Genomic DNA, 19,883 nt, shown 5'->3' with positions numbered 1-19,883 from the left:
GAGGACCAAGCGGCGTAACAAGCGGCAACAGGACCTACCTACACAGGATGTATGGACGCCTCCAAAAGATTCATGGACATGGGAGGAGATACGGGCTGGAAAGGGTCCTTGGGCACAACCGGAGGAATATCACCGCCCTCGTGAAGAGCTGGGAGGCAGCTGCAGCCGAGAGGAGGTGGTATGAGGAGGAATATCACCGCCCTCGTGAAGAGCTGGAGGCAGCTGCAGCCGAGAGGAGGTGGTATGAAGAGGAAGCGCGGAGTCGAGGCTGGAAGCCCGTGGTTACTCCCCAAAAAAATTTTTGGGGGGGGCACATGGCTTGGGCGCCTGGGCAGCAGGAGGCTGCCACAGGGAGAGCTGGAGAGAAGGCTATCGGATTACGGGAGCCATTGGCGAGTAGAGGGAGGGAAGTTGTTGTGGCACGGCATGAGAGACTGAAGTGTGTTACCAGTCCGGTCCGGCCCGTTCCTGATCCCCAGCTAAGGCCAGTGGTGTGTGTTCCCGGTACGGACCGGCCTGTTCCTGCTCCAAGCACGTATCCTACGGGGTGCGTCACCAGCCCAGCCCGGCCTGTTCCTTCAGAGCCGTCCGCCAGACCGGAGCCGCTAGAGCCTTCCGCCAGACAGAATCATACACCTGCTATGGAATCAGCAGGAGCCGACGCAGCCTATGCTGGACTGGAGGCTCGGGTTCGTGACGGGCAGGAGCGGCTCATGCGGATGGGAGCCGCCCTGCTGGAGGTGATGACTGCAATCCGAGGCTGGGGGTCCGCCTCCACCGCTAGCCGCCCAGCCAGCACCATCAGCCAGCCATGAGCAGCCAGACCCGTCAGCCAGCCACGAGCAGCCAGATCCGTCAGCCAGCCATGAGCAGCCAGATCCGTCAACTAGCCATGAGCAGCCAGATCCGTCAGCCAGCCATGAGCAGCCAGATCCGTTAGCCAGCCATGAGCCGTCCAGCCAGGATCCGCCAGAGCCGTCCAGCCAGGATCCGCCAGAGCCGTCCAGCCAGGATCCGCCAGAGCCGTCCAGCCAGGATCTGCCAGAGCCAGCCAGCCAGGATCCGCCAGAGCCGTCCAGCCGGGATCCGCCAGAGCCGTCCCAGCCGGGATCCGCCAGAGCCGTCCAGCCGGGATCCGCCAGAGCCGTCCCAGCCGGGATCCGCCAGAGCCGTCCAGCCGGGATCCGCCAGAGCCGTCCAGCCGGGATCCGCCAGAGCCGTCCAGCCGGGATCCGCCAGAGCCGTCCAGCCGGGATCCGCCAGAGCCGCCAGCCGGGATCCGCCAGAGCCGTCCAGCCGGGATCCGCCAGAGCCGTCCAGCCGGGACCCGCCAGAGCCGTCCAGCCGGGACCCGCCAGTGCCGTCCAGCCGGGACCCGCCAGAGCCGTCCAGCCGGGATCCGCCAGAGCCGTCCAGCCGGGATCCGCCAGAGCCGTCCAGCCGGGATCCGCCAGAGCCGTCCAGCCGGGATCCGCCAGAGCCGTCCAGCCGGGATCCGCCAGAGCCGTCCAGCCGGGATCCGCCAGAGTCGTCCAGCCTGGTACTGCCCCTTAGTCCGGTACTGCCCCTTAGTCCGGTACTGCCCCTTAGTCGGTACTGCCCCTTAGGCCGGTGCTGCCTTAGCCCGGTGCTGCCCCCTTAGCTGCTGCCCTTAGGCCGGTGCTGCCCCTTAGTCCGGTGCTGCCCCTTAGCCCGGTGCTGCCCCTTAGCCCGGTGCTGTCCCTAGCCGGTGCTGCCCCTTATCCCGGTGCTGCCCCTTATCCCGGTGCTGCCCCTTAGGCCGATGCTGCCCCTTAGTCCGGTGTTGCCCCTTAGTCCAGGTGGGGTTAGTTGGAGGGTGGTCATTGGGAGGAGGCTACCGAAGCAGGTTGTGACTGTGGTGGGGTGGGGATCACGACCGGGGCCAGAGCCGCCACCGTGGACAGACGCCCACCCAGACCCTCCCCTAGTCCTGATGTTGGTGCGCCCGGAGTTCGCACCTTTAGGGGGGGGTACTGTGACACTCTGGCTCCATGGACTTTGATATTTGAGCCAGGGTTGTTCACTTTCATTTGTTTGGGTGGATTTCATTTGGTGGTGTTGGGGATGGGTGAGTTTCATTTTGTTTGTGTCTATGGTGATTGGTCTATGACTCCCAATCGGAGGTAACGAGTGTCAGCTGTCGGCTCGTTATCTCTGATTGGGAGCCATATATATTCTGTGTGTTTTCTCCTTTGTTTTGTGGGTTATTGTTTCCGTGTTCCTGTTTAGTCTATGTACTGTTGGACTTCACGTTTCGTCATTTTGTTTTGTAGTTACGTGCTTTGATTATTAAAGTCATCATGTTCACTCGCAACGCTGCGCATTGGTCTCCTCCTTCAGACGATCGTGACACCATATTTATGTTTATTTATTTTCCCATTTGTACTTTAACTATTTGCACATTGTTACAACGCTGTATATATACATAGTATGACATTTGAAATGTCTTTATTCTTTTGGAACTTCTGAGTGTAATGTTTCCTGTTAATATTTATTGTTTATTTCACTTTTGTTTATTATCTACTTCACTTGCTTTGGCAATGTTAACATACGTTTCCCATGCCAATAAAGCCCTGAAATTGAAGAGAGAGAGAGAGAGAGAGGAGGAGAGAGAGAGAGAGAGAGAGAGAGAGAGAGAGAGAGAGAGAGAGAGAGAGAGAGAGAGAGAGAGAGAAAATGGCCTAAGGCCCGGATTTAATATTAGCACTAATATAAATTACTCATGAAGTGGCTATAGTTTCGTCCACTTCCACCACCAGTGATGCTTGGTAACCTGAGCCTCTCTGGCTGACCCTAATCCACCCATCCACCCATACCACACAATAAAAACCCTGGCCTGGCCTCCTCTCTCTCCTGGGGGGCTCTGCTCAGAGCGGAGCGCTCCCTGCCTGGCATACTGTACACTACAGCCCAGCACTGGGAGTACAGCCTGACTCACTTGTCAAGTGTTTGAGTGTTCTCTTTATGTAACTATCCCACTTGTTCTGTTTTTCCAGGTGTCAGAGTCTCTCTCTCGCTTGCTGCATTCACCCGTGGGAGGTGCAGACAAGAATGCGGACAGCTGAATGTGCGAGGCAGAAGAAGTGAGTCATTAGGTGTGGGGTTTTAAAATAGAGGTGAGAATGTGGTGAGAATTGACATCCACCATATGTAAAGACTTTAAATAATTCCCTGATGAGAAAATGGGGAGTTCAAATACATAGGTATTTGGTAATTAGCACATAAGTATGTGCTTCAACAAAAGTGCTTAAAGAAAAAATGGTGCGATCACAAAATCAGAAAACTCGGACTCCCTATTGGTCTCTCGGTCTCTGCCTGTTATAACAGCAACTACAGGTACTGTTGCTACGTATAGAGCCGTGTGAAAGAGAAGAAGAGATGAAAAGAAGGTTTGAGTCCCAGAATGCCCCAGAAGATAAACACTTAGCACGGGTCAGGGGTCGGAGGTGAGGGTTCAGCGGCTTCATCCCCAATCTCTGCTCCAGAGGAATAGAGACCAGACAGGACTTGAAGGGCTAAATATACACTAGGGCAACCTGCCACAGACACACACAGAATTACTGTATGTGTGTGAGAGCTAGGTATTTTGATATTTATTGTGTCACTTTATACGGTTTGAATTAATAACAAACAGAACGTTGATTCTAGTGCAATGCCACGCCTGGTAACCAAGGCAACAGGTAGACACTTCCAGGGGGGCCACCCCTGACCATCCCTACTTCCTGTTTCATTAACACAAACACACACACTTGCCCGTCTCCCCGACACAAGAGTGTTGTTTCTTTGACAGACATGCAGCGTTGCCACTTAACGGCTCTGAGTCATCCTCTAACCCATACAGGTGCATCCCAACATGGAGAGCAGATTATTATAGAAAGGTTAATTAAGCTAGAAAAAGTATGAAAAATGTTTGCACTCACTAACTGTAAGTCGCTCTGGATAAGAGCATCTGCTAAATGACTAAACTGTAAATTGTAGATGAGAAACCAAGAGGACTGTGTCTGTCTAAGACAGAGAATAGAGAGGAGAGAATAGCTTACTGCCTCAGAATAACTCTCACAGAACAGCAACTCTCTGACTGCTGCAACAGGTCTGTGATGCAGCGAAAGCAGCCGAGAGGGAGCAAGAGGGTTGTGTGTGTGTGTGTGTGTGCGTGCCCGTGTGTCCAGTATCTGTGACTCACTCACTCAACCTGGTCACGCCACATAACAAACCCGCAGAATAGAAAAAGACACAGAGAAAGTTGAGCGAAATGGATGAAGAGAAAGAGAGGGAGACAGACTTAGGGACTTAATCAGTCCTTTACAAAACAGATACAGTCTGGAGGGGGATGGGGAGTGTGAGGCAGGGACCAGGGTGATGCACCGATCAACAGGCAGTATGGATACCTCTCTAATTACTCCCCCTTACTCTTTCTCTCCTACTGTCCTCTCTCTCTCCTCCACCTTTCTCTTTTTCTCTCTCTCCCATCCCCTGTCTACATGCTCCTTTATTGCATACTGTCCTTCCCTCTCTTCCACTCCCTCTCTCTTTCTCTCTGTCAATGTCTGATTCTGTCGCTAATTTAGTTGCTTGCATCACTTCACAGCTCCTGTTCAAAATAGCTAAAGACCACCTGATCCCAGAGCTGCTCTCTCATTGGCCAGGCCAGAGATCCCAGTAGTGTCATAGTAACCAGCCCAGCTGCTTAGTTCAGAGAGAGAGAGAGCGAGAGAGCGAGAGAGCGAGAGAGCGAGAGAGCGAGAGAGAGAGAGAGAGAGAGAGAGAGAGAGAGAGAGAGAGAGAGAGAGAGAGAGAGAGAGAGATAAACATTGGAGGATGAGAGACACCATCAGAATAGCACCGCTCACTTTTGGAAGTGGTGAAGGCAGAAGAAATGGCTAGATTAACATGCTCTCAGAAACATACTCAACAGGTGACTAATGGCTACAGCTGAGCTTATATTTGATAAACATCCTGCTTCAAGGCTTTGCCTGGAGAGCTGGGCCCATAGACTTATATAACAATGACTGGGTCACACCCAAATCAATAACACAGAATGTTTCATAATACGCACATCTCTGATAATGTCACTCCATACCCATATGGAAAACATCTAGAAGAATTTAACAAGATTCTTATATGTTCTCCCTGGAACCTGTCAGTAATACACATGGCAGCAAATACACTTACAAGATTCATAGAAGATTCTTGTAGTATCTGACTTTAGACATAACAGAAATGCTGCATGTATTATATAAAAAAGAGACATGTAAGCTAAGCCTTCTAAGGTTTCACATACATGGGACATACACATTTCAAAGCCTGTGAATACCACTGTCTGACGTCATTGAGAGAGACGTCATGGCAGACTTTGCTTCTTATTGAAGAAAGCAGGAGGAGGAAGAGGAGAGGAGGAGGAAGAGGTGAGGAGAGGAAAGAGGATACCTAGTCAGTTGCACAACTGAATGCGTTCAACCAAAATGTATCTTCCGCATTTAACCCAACCCCTCTGAATCAGAGAGGTGCGGGGGGCTGCCTTAATCGATGTCCACATCATTGGCGCCTGGGGAGCAGTTGTTGTGGGGGTTTACTACCTTGCTCAAGGGAAGAACGGTAGATTTTTCCACCTTGCTGGCTCGGGGATTCGAACAAGCAACCTTTCGGGTACTGTCCCAACACTCTAACCGCTAGGCTACCTGCCACCCCGGAGGAGGGGAGGAAGAGGAGGAGAAGAGGAGTCGAGGTGGAGGAGAGCAGGAGGAGGAGGATGAGGAGGAGAGGAGGAGGATATGGGTAATCACTTCAAAGCTGAGCCATCCCAAAAGGTTTCATAAAATAGATTTCCTTGGCAAATATTCCCCTATTTCTCTCCTTATCCGTTAAATACATTTTACAGTAGGAAATGCTTACAGTTGAAATATCAGTAAGGTTACTGTACCCCAAAATCCAAAGGTGCAGCAAACACATGAATTGATCAGATAACAATGGACCAATGATTAATAATCAAGCTGCACTGCTGTCCGGTTGGAATTATGTTAGTGTATGTTCTCTGGAGTTTGGTCCAGGGGAGCTGGGCAGAGCTAGTAGGCAAGGCTAGTAGGCAGGGCTAGTAGGCAGGGCTAGTAGGCAGGGCTAGTAGGCAGGGCTAGTAGGCAGGGCTAGTAGGCAGGGCTAGTAGGCAGGGCTAGTAGGCAGGGCTAGTAGGCAGAGCTAGTAGGCAAGGCTAGTAGGCAGGGCTAGTAGGCAGGGCTAGTAGGCAGGACTAGTAGGCAGGGCTAGTAGGCAGGGCTTGTAGGCAGAGCTAGTAGGCAGGGCTAGTAGGCAGAGCTAGTAGGCAGGGCTAGTAGGCAGGGCTAGTAGGCAGAGCTAGTAGGCAGGGCTAGTAGGCAGGGCTAGTAGGCAGGGCTAGTAGGCAGAGCTAGTAGGCAGAGCTAGTAGGCAGGGCTAGTAGGCAGAGCTAGTAGGCAGAGCTAGTAGGCAGGGCTAGTAGGCAGGGCTAGTAGGCAGGGCTAGTAGGCAGAGCTAGTAGGCAGAGCTAGTAGGCAGGGCTAGTAGGCAGGGCTTGTAGGCAGAGCTAGTAGGCAGAGCTAGTAAGCAGGGCTTGTAGGCAGAGCTAGTAGGCAGTGCTAGTAGGCAGGGCTAGTAGGCAGGGCTAGTAGGCAGAGCTAGTAGGCAGGGCTAGTAGGCAGGGCTTGTAGGCAGAGCTAGTAGGCAGGGCTAGTTGGCAGGGCTAGTAGGCAGAGCTAGTAGGCAGAGCTAGTAGGCAGGGCTAGTAGGCAGGGCTAGTAGGCAGAGCTAGTAGGCAGGGCTAGTAGGCAGGGCTTGTAGGCAGAGCTAGTAGGCAGGGCTAGTAGGCAGGGCTAGTAGGCAGGACTTGTAGGCAAGACTTGTAGGCAGAGCTAGTAGGCAGGACTAGTAGGCAGGGCTAGTTGGCAGGGCTAGTAGGCAGGGCTAGTAGGCAGGGCTAGTAGGCAGGGCTAGTAGGCAGGGCTAGTAGGCAGGGCTTGTAGGCAGAGCTAGTAGGCAGAGCTAGTAGGCAGGGCTTGTAGGCAGAGCTAGTAGGCAGGGCTAGTAGGCAGGGCTAGTTGGCAGGGCTAGTAGGCAGAGCTAGTAGGCAGGGCTAGTAGGCAGAGCTAGTAGGCAGAGCTAGTAGGCAGAGCTAGTAGGCAGGGCTAGTAGGCAGGGCTAGTAGGCAGAGCTAGTAGGCAGGGCTAGTAGGCAGGGCTTGTAGGCAGAGCTAGTAGGCAGGGCTAGTAGGCAGGGCTAGTAGGCAGGACTTGTAGGCAGGACTTGTAGGCAGAGCTAGTCTGATGAAAAGACAGAGACATGGAGGTATGAGAGGTGAGATGCTGTAATTATCAGAACTTTCTTCTCCTGCTCTCTTCATCTGCAAAGTGGATTCTACTGGGATGAATTCACACCTGCCTAGCTCTGATATCAAACGAATTAGGGGAGAGAAAGAGGGGGAGGAGCGAGAGAGAGAGAGAGAGAGAGAGAGAGAGAGAGAGAGAGAGAGAGAGAGAGAAAAAAGGAAAGAGTGGGAGTGTGAAAGACAAGAGCTTTGAATAATGAGGGGTGAAAAGCGTTGCCTAGAGGGAAGAAATTATGTTAACGATGTTGCCTCTTCTGATGCAATGAAGCCCTTCTACCTGTTCCAATATGTGATGGCATGATGGAAGAGGGAGAATGGTAACCCACTGTTATGGACTGGAGATGAGCACATTGCATCTACAGGCTACAGCATATTTTTCTAAACACTTCTACATTAATGTGGATGCTACCATGATTAAGGATAATTCTGAATGAATCGTGAATAATGATGAGTGAGAAAGTTACAGACGCACAAATATCATGCGTGGTCCTCTGTAGCTCAGCTGGTAGAGCACGGCGCTTGTAACGCCAAGGTAGTGGGTTCGATCCCCGGGACCACCCATACACAAAAATGTATGCACGCATGACTGTAAGTCGCTTTGGATAAATGGCATATTATTATTATACCCCCCCACAAAAATAATAATAATGCTAACCTCCCTTGTTATTGTAATGGTGAGAAGTTAGCATGTCTTGGTGGTATGATATTTGTGCGTCTGTAATTTTCTCACTCATAATTATTCACAATTCATTCAGGATTATCCGTAATCATGGTAGCATCCACATTAATGTAGAAGTGTTTCGAAACATATTCTATTCTTATTTACAATAAAAGTGACTCCAAAATGACAATACATTATTTACCATTAGTTTCTATTGGGCACAAAGTAATCTGAAACACAACCAAAACAAACAGCAAATGCATCTAACACATTTGAAGAGTCACAAGCTTGATGTAATATGGGACCAATTACTAAACTTGACTACTTTAATACACATAAGTGAATTTGTTCCAATACTTTTGGTCCCCTAAAATGGCGGGACTATGTACAAAAAGTGTAATTTCTCAACTGTATTGATGAAAATACCCTCAAATTAAAGCTGACAGTCTGCACTTTAACCTCATTGTATCATATCAAATCCAAAGTGCTGAAGTACAGAGCCAAAACAACAAAAAATGTGTCACTGTCCCAATACTTTTGGAGCTCACTGTATACAGTATGTGTGGGTGAATAGTATATGCATGTATCTAGTGTCCTCCTTTGTGACTGCAGGAGAACAGATAATAAGTGTTGTAAAGTCATATGCCTCTTGCCTTGATGATGATATAAAGATCTAAAGATACAAAAACAACTAAGATTAAAAGTGAGAATGAGGAGTGTGCGACAGAGTGAAATAAGATTGAACATTTAGTAAGAAAAGATACTGAAGTGAAATACAATAACAGACCAAACCACTGATTAATTATGACATTCTAATCCTAACAAGATCACAATCTCTCCCTACTCCCTTAGGCTGTATTTCTGCCTCTCTCCTCCTGCACTCCCTCCTGCCCTCTGTGTGATCGGAGCAAACAGTCCACCCAGCTGTAAACACAGTCAGAGACAGGGCAAACACACACTCAGACAGAAAGAAGAGAGCGAGACGGACAGAATCCCTGATCAGCCCAGGCTCAATCCCTATTCTACAGGGGTTTCACATCCCACAACAGCAGCACTGACATAAACAGTAGGTACAACACCAGTCAGCGGTGGAACTGAAGAACAACAAGCAACAACAAAAAGCGACACTCTTCTGGAGGATTACAAAGCAACGGGTATTGAGAAGCAGAAAGCCAGGTTGGTAGCTAACAGTGTATTAAGAGAGGAATGTTAGAGACATTCCGTGTCTCGTGATGGCCAGTGGCGCTTCCCAATGTGTAAATGGCCATGTGCCTTGGCTCACGATGCGTGCTGTTGTCATGACAACGGGCTGGACGAGACACACCGTGTCTTTGTGAACTGCTATCTAAAAAGGCCCTGCGGTGCTGAGAGAGAGACAACTAAAATAACGTGAGTCATGTACAGACCTCACCACAAATACACAGAGAAGTGATTCAGCTCAAGGTGGGCACTAATTAAGTAATATCAACATTGACTTTAGAAAAAGGACAAGGTAATATCAGATAGAAGTACAAGGTAATATCAGATAGACTTGCCAAGTACTACTAATTATACTGTTGTGACATACAGCACTTAACAGGTACTCTGAAACAACAACAAAAACTTAAAAAACTATGACGACAAGCCTAGGAAATGTAACATTAAAAAGCACTAAAACGTCCGAAAATACCCTCCTAGAGGTCCCCCTATCAAGAAACATAAATATAGCACTCTGTCTGAAACTTGTGGAGGTCAAAATCATTACATTCTCATGGACACGCTATGTTAGGAAACACTGACGTTAGTGACTCTGTGATCTGCGTCTCTGGGGATCCAGGCTGGGACCAGCTGGGACAGGACAGGACAGAGAGGGAGAAAGAAGCCTCATAAAATGGCTGTATGGGCTAGGGTCTCGGACAGTGAGTCTGACGGGTCCCTCAGCAGGCAGGCAGGCAGGCTACCAGGAGGACTGGAAGTCTAATTTAAAACCCAGCGCCTTTCCTGCAGCTGTGGCCCAGCCCAAAATGGAATCACACAACGCAGGCGAAAGAACAGGATCAAAGAAAGCGAGAGAGAGAATGAGAGAGACCAGGAAATGGCGCATCCAAAACTTTTTTCTAAGTTCATGTGTCCTTTCCACCAACCTAAATGTCAATACTCTCTGACACACTCACCCACAATAGTCTCTCTGACACACATACTCCCAACACACACTCTTACAGTACGGCAAGGCGCCCTTTCCGGACCGGGTGCCAAAACACACTCACCAAAAGTGTCAAGCTTTTAGGTTTAGCCAGATCTGTCTTACCATGCCGGGCCTGCGATACCTGTCGGTCTGCTCCATACCGCGTTCGCCACACCACGGCAAACCAGGGGGGCAAAGCCACAATCCACACCAACGAACAGCAGTGTGTGTGTGTATGTGCGTGTGTGTGTGAGAGAGAGAGAGACCGTGACGGCAAGTGTGTAAGTCCAAAAGTATGTGTGTGTGTGTGTGTGTCTAAAAGAGAGAGTTAGAGCCAGAGAGAGAGTACTGTATGTGTGAAAATAGGAGAGTGCTCTCCTAACCCCCTAACCCTCCTAACACACACCCCCACCTCCAAGAACCTGAACCTTGTGTATGGAGGAAGGGAGAGGGGAGTGAGGGAGCTGGGACTGGTGACGGGAGGTGGGGTGGGGGGGTCGGGTTGCAGGACTTGTGCTACATTTGCAAACTGGGGAATTATATTTAGCCCTGGCAGGACAGAAACAGGGCCGTGAACGCAACGCAGCGAGCTCCAGAAGGAGGCTTGGTATGCAGCCGTCAGCCATTCAATGCCCCCACTAACGTAGGGCTGGGGCAGGAAAAACCCCTTTCCTCTATCCTGCTCTCTCTATACCCGGAACAGGATATCAAACAAGGGGATGATATGGGGTTAGAGGGGAGGAAGTGAATAGATGGGCGGGGGGCGGGGGGCGTGAGGAGGGAGGGGTGAACAGTGTATCAGTGGCAGCAACAAGGACATCCAGTGCACAATAATATGACAGCACACTTGGAACCAGTCAGCACCCAGGAGGTGAGGAATTTATTTTCTAACCAGTCAGTCAGTCAGTCAGTCAGTCAGTCAGTCAGTCAGTGAGAGTATCCTCTAAAGGCAAGGGGAATAAAACCGACAACTTTCAAGGCCACACGGGTTTATTCTCAAATCTGTCTTTGATTAAGTTCAGGCAACAGGTGGCATACCTGTTCCAGCTACACAAACTAGATACAATACCTACTAACTTTAAGTGTTGCACTACAATGGATTATTTCATCTTCCACTATCATGAACTAATGAAAATGTCACTTCTTCTTTAGATCATACTCAGTTCCTTATGTAATGATCATACTTCTTCATCAATCTGAAAGCAGATAAGGGAACTTAGATCAATTCAAGTAGTCAGCAGATAAGTGAAGACAAGCCGGCAGATTAGTGAAGAAGATGAATTGATTTTAAACTCTTTGGCCCAGCGAGGCAGCCAGCCAGCCAGTCAGCAGTCAGTCAGTGTTCAAATGGCTCCAGCCTGCTAAACTAAGGGCCCGAATCAATCATATCTGCTTTAGTCGACATCCGCATAGCTGATGTTTTGACGTGTTGGAGGTGGAACTGCGTTGGAGCTGTCCAATCCACAAGCGGCTCCCCGCATTATACCTAAAGTGGACAAAGCCATTGGCTGCACGGAGTCGCACTAAGAGAAATCCCATGCAGCCTTGTTTACAAGTTCGAACACTGGAATGTGAGATGTAATCTACGCCTCGATTAGTCTGATAGCAATCCTGATTATTTTGTTTAATGATTTTCAATTTGAGCGTCATTATTTCTATATAGCCTACACTTTCTCATTTTAAATTTCTAACGCAAGTGGAACGGATGTGGCTTCGTGACAATGACCACAAGAGCAGCTGCTCACCGATTTGACAGCTCCAATGCAGTTCCACCTCTGACACCGCCAAAACATCAGTAGTGGCGTAGCACATTTTCGCAGGGCCCCCCGCAAGGTCTGAGCAATTCTAATTCTAACGTTAGATTATTCAAATCATTTATGTTATCCAAATCTCCAAACTTTTTTTATTTTGTTTTATAGCACATTTAAATGCTACAGGGCTGATTTCTTTAGCATTTTGGCATGTTTTTCTAGATTTAGAACATAAAACAACATTTATAAAGCAAACCCTTAGGTCTAGCACAGCAAATACTTCAATTGCTTAAGCATATGTTGCAGAACAGTGATTAAAATATTTTTTTCAGAATCTTAAGGGGTTGACAAGCCACTGACAGAGTTGACAACAGATACTTAAAACAAACATATTTTTGCCTCTCAAAATAAAAGTTAAATACAAACATTTGTAAAATATGGAAAATGATTCATTTGAAAATCCATAATAAAAACAACCATTATATTAGATCTTTCAGCACTCTGATGGAGTTGACGTTAGACAAAAATCTGACGGAGTTGATGTTTTACGGAGTTGACAAAAATGGAATGTTTCTTCTTCATTCAATGGTATACACACTAGCAATTTGTTTTTTCCTCAGTTGCTTTATGACTCTAAAACCTAATTAAATGTAACATATCTGAACCAAAATTAACATTCTAATTGTAATCTATCAGGCAGATGGAGTTGACAGTTTATGGTTGTGACCATGGTGATTCCAATATTGTTTGTTTAAATCTGTCATAAGTAGAGAACTTTACAGACCATGAGTGGTCTTGTTGCACTACATGTAATGAGGACATGAATAAGGGGTCCTTATTGTATAGCTGACCCTGCTCATTCCTGATTAATTTTAGACGAATCTGACACTGTTGACCAAATCTCTGGACACATCTTTTAAGAATCACAATTTTGAAAATAGTTTTATTTTAAGTTACAATAAAGATACTTTTTTCAGTTAATATCCATTATTGGCATTTATTTTATTTTTTTAACACTTTTTTAGAGAGTTAGAAATTGGGATCCTTTGCATTTCCAGGCATAGAGCCAACATGGAAATGTATAATATTGAAAGTAATTCCAAATAAATGTAAATTTTAAGCACAAAAAATACAACAAAAGTCCCAACTTTCATGAATTCCTGAGCTAATTTCCTGCTATTCTACACATTTTGCCATGAGACTGAGACTGAGAGAAAAGTGAATTTCCTGTAATAATAATTTTAAAAAATCATGGCTGATCAGATCAAGCCTTAACCGGCGATAGCCGACATGTGTTCATATATGGGAGGGGGGGCAAAGCTTGTGGGGGGTGGGGGTGTGTGCTATGCCAGTGAACATCGGGGTGGAGGGCAGAGGGAGCTCACAGCTCTGGTGTCTCTCTATTCCACCAGCAGAGGGCAACCTCTGACACTGTGACAGGTGCCTCACCATAGCGACGCAAAAGTGGTTGACTGACTGGTGATGAACAGGCAGCCAGATAGCCAGCCAGGCCACAGCATGAGGAACAGATTGCCAGAGACAGGCAGCCAGGCGGGCTAGTATTCTCAGAACCACTCCCAAGTGTCAGCCACTCAGACTAGTGTTCTGTTCCCTCTCCTCACAGAGAAGCTGCCTAATGCCAGGCTGCACAGACAGAAGGAACATACACCATAGCAGGATTTCTCTCCCACACAGCTGAGAAAAATCATCAGGGCGAAAAACAATGAATGAGGAAAAATGACTAACTGCCACTAAGATGGAGGAAATTGTAACTATCGGTTTATCAAATTCTCCTCACTCAAATGAGCCGAGGTGATTTTAGGGTGTATTGTTATTAAGATAGGCTCCATCCTGTGAACATTACGGTCAGAGAATTTCATTTATTTGTCCTGAACTTTCTTTTACCTAATGCAAGTCGCCCCCTCTATTGTGAAACAGCCAATTGACATGACCCTGGTGCCGTCAAAAATAATATTCTGTGATTCAAATAAAATAAAATCAAATCTTATTTGTCACATGCGCCAAATACAACAGGTGTAGACCTTACCGTGAAATGCTTAGTTACAAGCCCTTAACCAACAATGCAGCTCTAAGAAAAATAAGTGTTAAGTAAACAATAGATAAGTAAAAAATAAAAGCAGTAAAATAACAGTAAAAATAACAGTAGGGAGGCTATATACAGGGGGTACCGGTACAGAGTCAATGTGCAGGGGCACCGGTTAGTCGAGGTAATTGAGGTAATATGTACATGTTGGTATAGTTAAAGTGACTATACATACTTAATAAACAGAGAGTAGCAGCAGCGTAAAAGAGGGGGTGGGGGGGGGACAATGCAAATAGTCCGGGTAGCCATTTGATTAAATGTTCAGGAGTCTTATGGCTTGGGGGTAGAAGCTGTTAAGAAGCCTTTTGGACCTAGACTTGGCGCTCCGGTACCACTTGCCGTGTGGTAGCAGAGAGAACTGTCTATGACTAGGGTGGCTGGAGTCTTTGACACCGCCTGGTATAGAGGTCCTAGATGGCAGGAAGCTTGGCCCCAGTGATGTACTGGGCCGTACGCACTACCATCTGTAGTGCCTTGTGGTCGGAGGCCGAGCAGTTCCCATACCAGGCAGTGACGCAACCAGTCAGGATGCTCTCGATGGTGCAGCTGTATAACTTTTTGAGGATCTGAGGACCCATACCAAATCTAAAAGTCTCCTGAGGGGGAATAGGCTTTGTTGTGCCCTTTTCATCATGACCTAATAGTGTTGGACTGACGCAGTTGCTCTGAATGGTAAAACAAGAAAACTGAACCCCAGCGAATGAGCCCTCAGGGATGCCAGATTTGATTATGGTCCTTCACTGACTGTGTTGTGTTGGGGGTCAGCTCATCTCATGTCTCTATGGTAGTATAGCTGGAGGGCATTGCCGGACAGTCCACTATATTGATCACAAAAACTCATCTGAATATGTGTGTGTGTGTGTGTGTGTGTGCATGTGTGTGTGTGTGTGAGAGAGTGAGAGAGAGAGAGAGAGAGAGAGAGAGAGAGAGAGAGAGAGAGAGAGAGAGAGAGAGAGAGAGAGAGAGAAGAGAAATAGAGAAATACATGGATAGATAGAGAGAATTGAATCCTCAAATCATCTTCAGTCAGCCCAGACATTGTACAGCGATGCATTCCAGAGGCGAGTGACAAATGTCTATCTACTTGTGTCTTTCACATCCATATTGCCTCTTCTTTCCCAGGTTACAATCACAGCTAGTAATGGTGCTCATTACTACATGCCTGCCACTCCCTGTGTATCTAAAGTACTATATTATTGCATACACACACTAATCCATCTAAACATCCTCTCCTCCTCCTCCTCTCCATCCCACTGCGCCTGCACAATGGGGGGAGATTCAGTGTGCCGGTTGCCATGGAAACCAGGCCAGTGTACAGGCTCCACCGCTGGCTGATTGTGTGACAGTGTAAGTGTGTGTGAGACTAAAGCTTAGAGTGTTCAGCTCGCAGTTGCGCAAGAGGGGGCAAACATATACAGTGCAGCTAGCTACATACATAGACATAGCCTATCTACATAGTGCATTATGACATCTAAATACAGTGTTTCCTGCAAATTCAGGTTGTATACAGGTTGGTATGCTGAATATTATCATCAATCATGAACAGGAAACCTCTCTCAGCATTCATGTTCCTATGGCTGTTTAAAAGTCACCATGTCTGGTCACAGAGAACCAGTCCGACATAATCACATATGGGCCTTGGTCAAAAGTAGTGCACTGAATCGGGAATAGGATGCCATTTGGGACACAACCACTTCAATGGCCCCTCCTACGGTACATTTCAGGCTCAGAGCAGACTTACAGAGAGTTAATGAGGAGATGTGCCAGTGAGTAGGGGAGGGAGGGGGAGGGGTGCAACAGAGGATGAAGCTAGCTAACCTTTAGAATCCACAGGAGGGCTACACTCCCTGTGTTCACTGCCAAGAGAGGGGAGTTATTTTTTTGAGTGACACCCATAGCGAGCAGGCTAATGTCATTTGGCAGGGGCGAAACCTTTCCTCTCTCAAATGAAGAGGTCGGGGAGGGAAAAGGGGACGCATGGTGGCATGACACAGGACCGCTTTAATAAAATGTCATGTCCGCATGATGAGCTGTGATGGAGGTGACACGTGTGTCACCTTAAACCCCTTCCCCTCTCTCCAGACCCCCGGAAAGGAAGTGTCTCTGTGTGGTAAGTTATGTTCATTTCCCTCATGGAGACATATTTCCTAAAGCCTGTCTCTGCTGCTGGAGAATAGCAGGCTCCCATGGGCTCACCCTGACAGTGTTGATCAATGCACTACAGGGATCCGGGGAGGGCGCGTTGTGGTGTGCTGGGGAGGGTATGAGCCCTACATGAGGACCCGGAACCAGGACATGACAATCAGGACTGGGGAGAGCCATCTCCTGGAGTCCCTACCAGACATTCTCTCACTCTCCGTCTTGTTCTTATCCAAGCTTCATCAATCTGACCAGTTTATTGTTGATTGTCACGGTTTCGGCCGAGGCTGCTCCTCCTCCTTGTTCGGGCAGGCTTCGGCGGTCGTCGTCCCCGGAGTACTAGCTGCCACCGTTGTATGTTATCGATGTTTGTTTGGTTTTGTCTTAGTTGTACATCTGTTTCCGTTTAGTGTTAATTATGTGTCCTATAAGTTCTGGTTTTGTTAGTCGTGTGTTGTGTGTAATTGTCCGCCTGTCAGCAGGTGCTGTATTGTTTTGCTCCATTGTTTTGGAGAGTTTCGCACTTGTGTGCGCACTTATTTTGTATTTCGGTGTTTATGCACGGTGTGCGTAATCGCTCGCCTCCGGGCTCTTTTGAGGCCCGTTTGTATTTTTCTTGGTCGTCTACTAAAGTGTGTTGGACGAAGCTTCTGTGTCCTGCGCCTGATTCCTGCACCACATCCACATTCAGCTATTCTTGACATTGATTCATAGTGAAAAACATTGAGTCCTGAATAGGTCGGGGGGGGTGGCTCCACTGTGGAGGACTGCAGAGGCATCAATTGTGTTTATGAGAGCAACATACAGTGAGGGAAAAAGGTATTTGATCCCCTGCTGATTTTGTACGTTTGTCCACTGACAAAGAAATTATCAGTCTATAATTTTAATGGTAGGTTTATTTGAACAGTGAGCGACAGAATAACAACAACAAAAATCCAGCAAAACGCATGTCAAAAATATTATAAATTGATTTGCATTTTAATGAGGGAAATAAGTATTTGACCCCCTCTCAATCAGAAAGATTTCTGGCTCCCAGGTGTCTTTTATACAGGTAACGAGCTGAGATTAGGAGCACACTCTTAAAGGGAGTGCTCCTAATCTCAGCTTGTTACCTGTATAAAAGACACCTGTCCACAGAAGCAATCAATCAGATTCCAAACTCTCCACCATGGCCAAGACCAAAGAGCTCTCCAAGGATGTCAGGGACAAGATTGTAGACCTACACAAGGCTGGAATGGGCTACAAGACCTTCGCCAAGCAGCTTGGTGAGAAGGTGTCAACAGTTGGTGCGATTATTTGCAAATGGAAGAAACACAAAATAACTGTCAATCTCCCTCGGCCTGGGGCTCCATGCAAGATCTCATCTCGTGGAGTTGCAATGATCATGAGAACGGTGAGTAATCAGCCCAGAACTACACGGGAGGATCTTGTCAATGATCTCAAGGCAGCTGGGACCATAGTCACCAATAAAATAATTGGTAACACACTACGCCGTGAAGGACTGACATCCTGCAAAAGCACATATACAGGGCCATCTGAAGTTTGCCAATGAACATCTGAATGATTCAGAGGAGAACTGGGTGAAAGTGTTGTGGTCAGATGAGACCAAAATCGAGCTCTTTGGCATCAACTCAACTCGCCGTGTTTGGAGGAGGAGGAATGCTGCCTATGACCCCAAGAACACCATCCCCACCGTCAAACATGGAGGTGGAAACATTATGCTTTGGGGGTGTTTTTCTGCTAAGGGGACAGGACAACTTCACCGCATCAAAGGGACGATGGACGGGGCCATGTACTGTCAAATCTTGGGTGAGAACCTCCTTCCCTCAGCCAGGGCATTGAAAATGGGTCGTGGATGGGTATTCCAGCATGACAATGACCCAAAACACATGGCCAAGGCAACAAAGGAGTGGCTCAAGAAGAAGCACATTGAGGTCCTGGAGTGGCCTAGCCAGTCTCCAGACCTTAATCCCATAGAAATTCTGTGGAGGGAGCTGAAGGTTCGAGTTGCGAAACGTCAGCCTCGAAACCTTAATGACTTGGAGAAGATCTGCAAAGAGGAGTGGGACAAAATCCCTCCTGAGATGTGTGCAAACCTGGTGGCCAACTACAAGAAACGTCTGACCTCTGTGATTGACAACAAGGGTTTTGCCACCAAGTACTAAGTCATGTTTTGCAGAGGGGTCAAATCCTTATTTCCCTCATTAAAATGCAAATCAATTCATAACATTTTTGACATGCGTTTTTCTGGATTTTTTTGTTGTTATTCTGTCTCTCACTGTTCAAATAAGCCTACCATTAAAATTATAGACTGATCATGTCTTTGTCAGTGGGCAAACGTACAAAATCAGCAGGGGATCAAATACTTTTTTCCCTCACTGTAAATGAGGGGTGACAGAGATAGGACAAGGAAAAAAGAAATAAGACAGCTATTGCACAGATGAGACGGGAAAGAAGGAAATGAAAGGGGGAGGAGTAAGAGGATAACAACGTGTATTGTAAGTCAAACTGCAGAGAGCTTTGATGGTTGGGTGTGAGTGACCATGTGAATGTGTTTGGGTTACTTATATGAGAACCCTCTCACAGTGCTGAAGGATATCCATACTGATCCATCTGGGCCATTCTCACCTATGAATCTCTTGAACTTATCACCAGAGGAATCAGGCAAGTCGAGTATAAGGTACAGTATAGGTACAGCATAAGGCGAATAGGGGGTCTTACCTGCCGAACAAAGCTGTTGGAGGTGGTGTCAGAGGAGGTGCTTCCATCGGAGCGCTTGAAGCGGCTCTTCCGCTTGGAATACTTTCCCTAGAAGGAAGGAAAATAAGGAGACAAGAAATCAAAAAGAGGAAGCTTCACAAAATAAGTCTTAATAAATAGGACACTTGAACAAAGTTTCGTTCACAAACATCTTTTCTGTTATGAACATTATGAAACCTCCCAGCTTTGTTCTAGCGGTAAATTAATCTCAAGACTTTAAGTCCACAAAATTCAATTGTTTATGATACTGTAACTATGATCAGGACAGCATCAGGGACATTGCAGACAATGACCAGAACAGATGGAGCGCTACCAGAGATGGGAGTTAAGAGGAGACAATGTGTCCTGAGCTTCTCCCAGCACCAGTAGACTCCACCATCTTAGCTCAGCTTCATGTTCAACCTCCATTACTTGTCATTATTCATGTAGGATGGGACCCTGTAATCTGATTGGCTGATCCCTGGCAAATGGCCTATCCGGCTTGGGCAGGGCCCTCCATTACATTAGAGCCCACCCTGGCCACATCACCATGGATACGCAGTGCCGGCTAATTGCATTTGTTGGCAATCAGAAAGCCTGAAGGATCAGACTGCTGGGTTGTGCCGCTCCTGTGTGTACAGACGGACAGGGACCACTGCCTAAGCTGAGGCCACAAGAATAGTACACAGGAACATACAATACACTCACACACACACATACTGTATGCATGAATATGTGCAATGTTCAAAAGTAGACAACCACATGGGACATATTCCTGCATTCAAAAACATGATCAACCTCTCAGAGCCATGTTCTCTTTCATGTACAAAATCATGCTCACATTATGAGCACAAACTGTACAGTATGTCGCCACACACCTGCTCCCAGCAACCCAACCACCCCCACCTCCACACACACTTACACGCAGGCAAGCATGCACACACGCACAC

At 47.4% G+C, this 19,883-nt stretch overlaps 1 protein-coding gene across 3 annotated transcripts in view; it reads right to left on the bottom strand.

Annotated features, from left to right (window-relative positions):
- LOC121569619 (voltage-dependent L-type calcium channel subunit beta-1) overlaps nt 1–19,883 on the bottom strand; it is a 50,894-nt gene that overhangs the window by 27,877 nt on the left and 3,134 nt on the right. For all 3 annotated transcript variants that reach the window (XM_041880726.2, XM_041880727.2, XM_041880728.2), the window contains exon 2: nt 18,916–19,002. In XM_041880726.2, coding sequence (XP_041736660.1) covers nt 18,916–19,002 — 87 coding nt within the window. The remainder of the gene's footprint in view (nt 1–18,915; nt 19,003–19,883) is intronic.

The sequence above is a fragment of the Coregonus clupeaformis genome, chromosome 35 (assembly GCF_020615455.1).
Source record: "Coregonus clupeaformis isolate EN_2021a chromosome 35, ASM2061545v1, whole genome shotgun sequence".
NCBI classification, from domain to species: domain Eukaryota; kingdom Metazoa; phylum Chordata; class Actinopteri; order Salmoniformes; family Salmonidae; genus Coregonus; species Coregonus clupeaformis.
The sequence above is the reverse complement of the archived record's forward strand: the minus strand, read 5'-3'. Positions and strand labels throughout refer to the sequence as shown.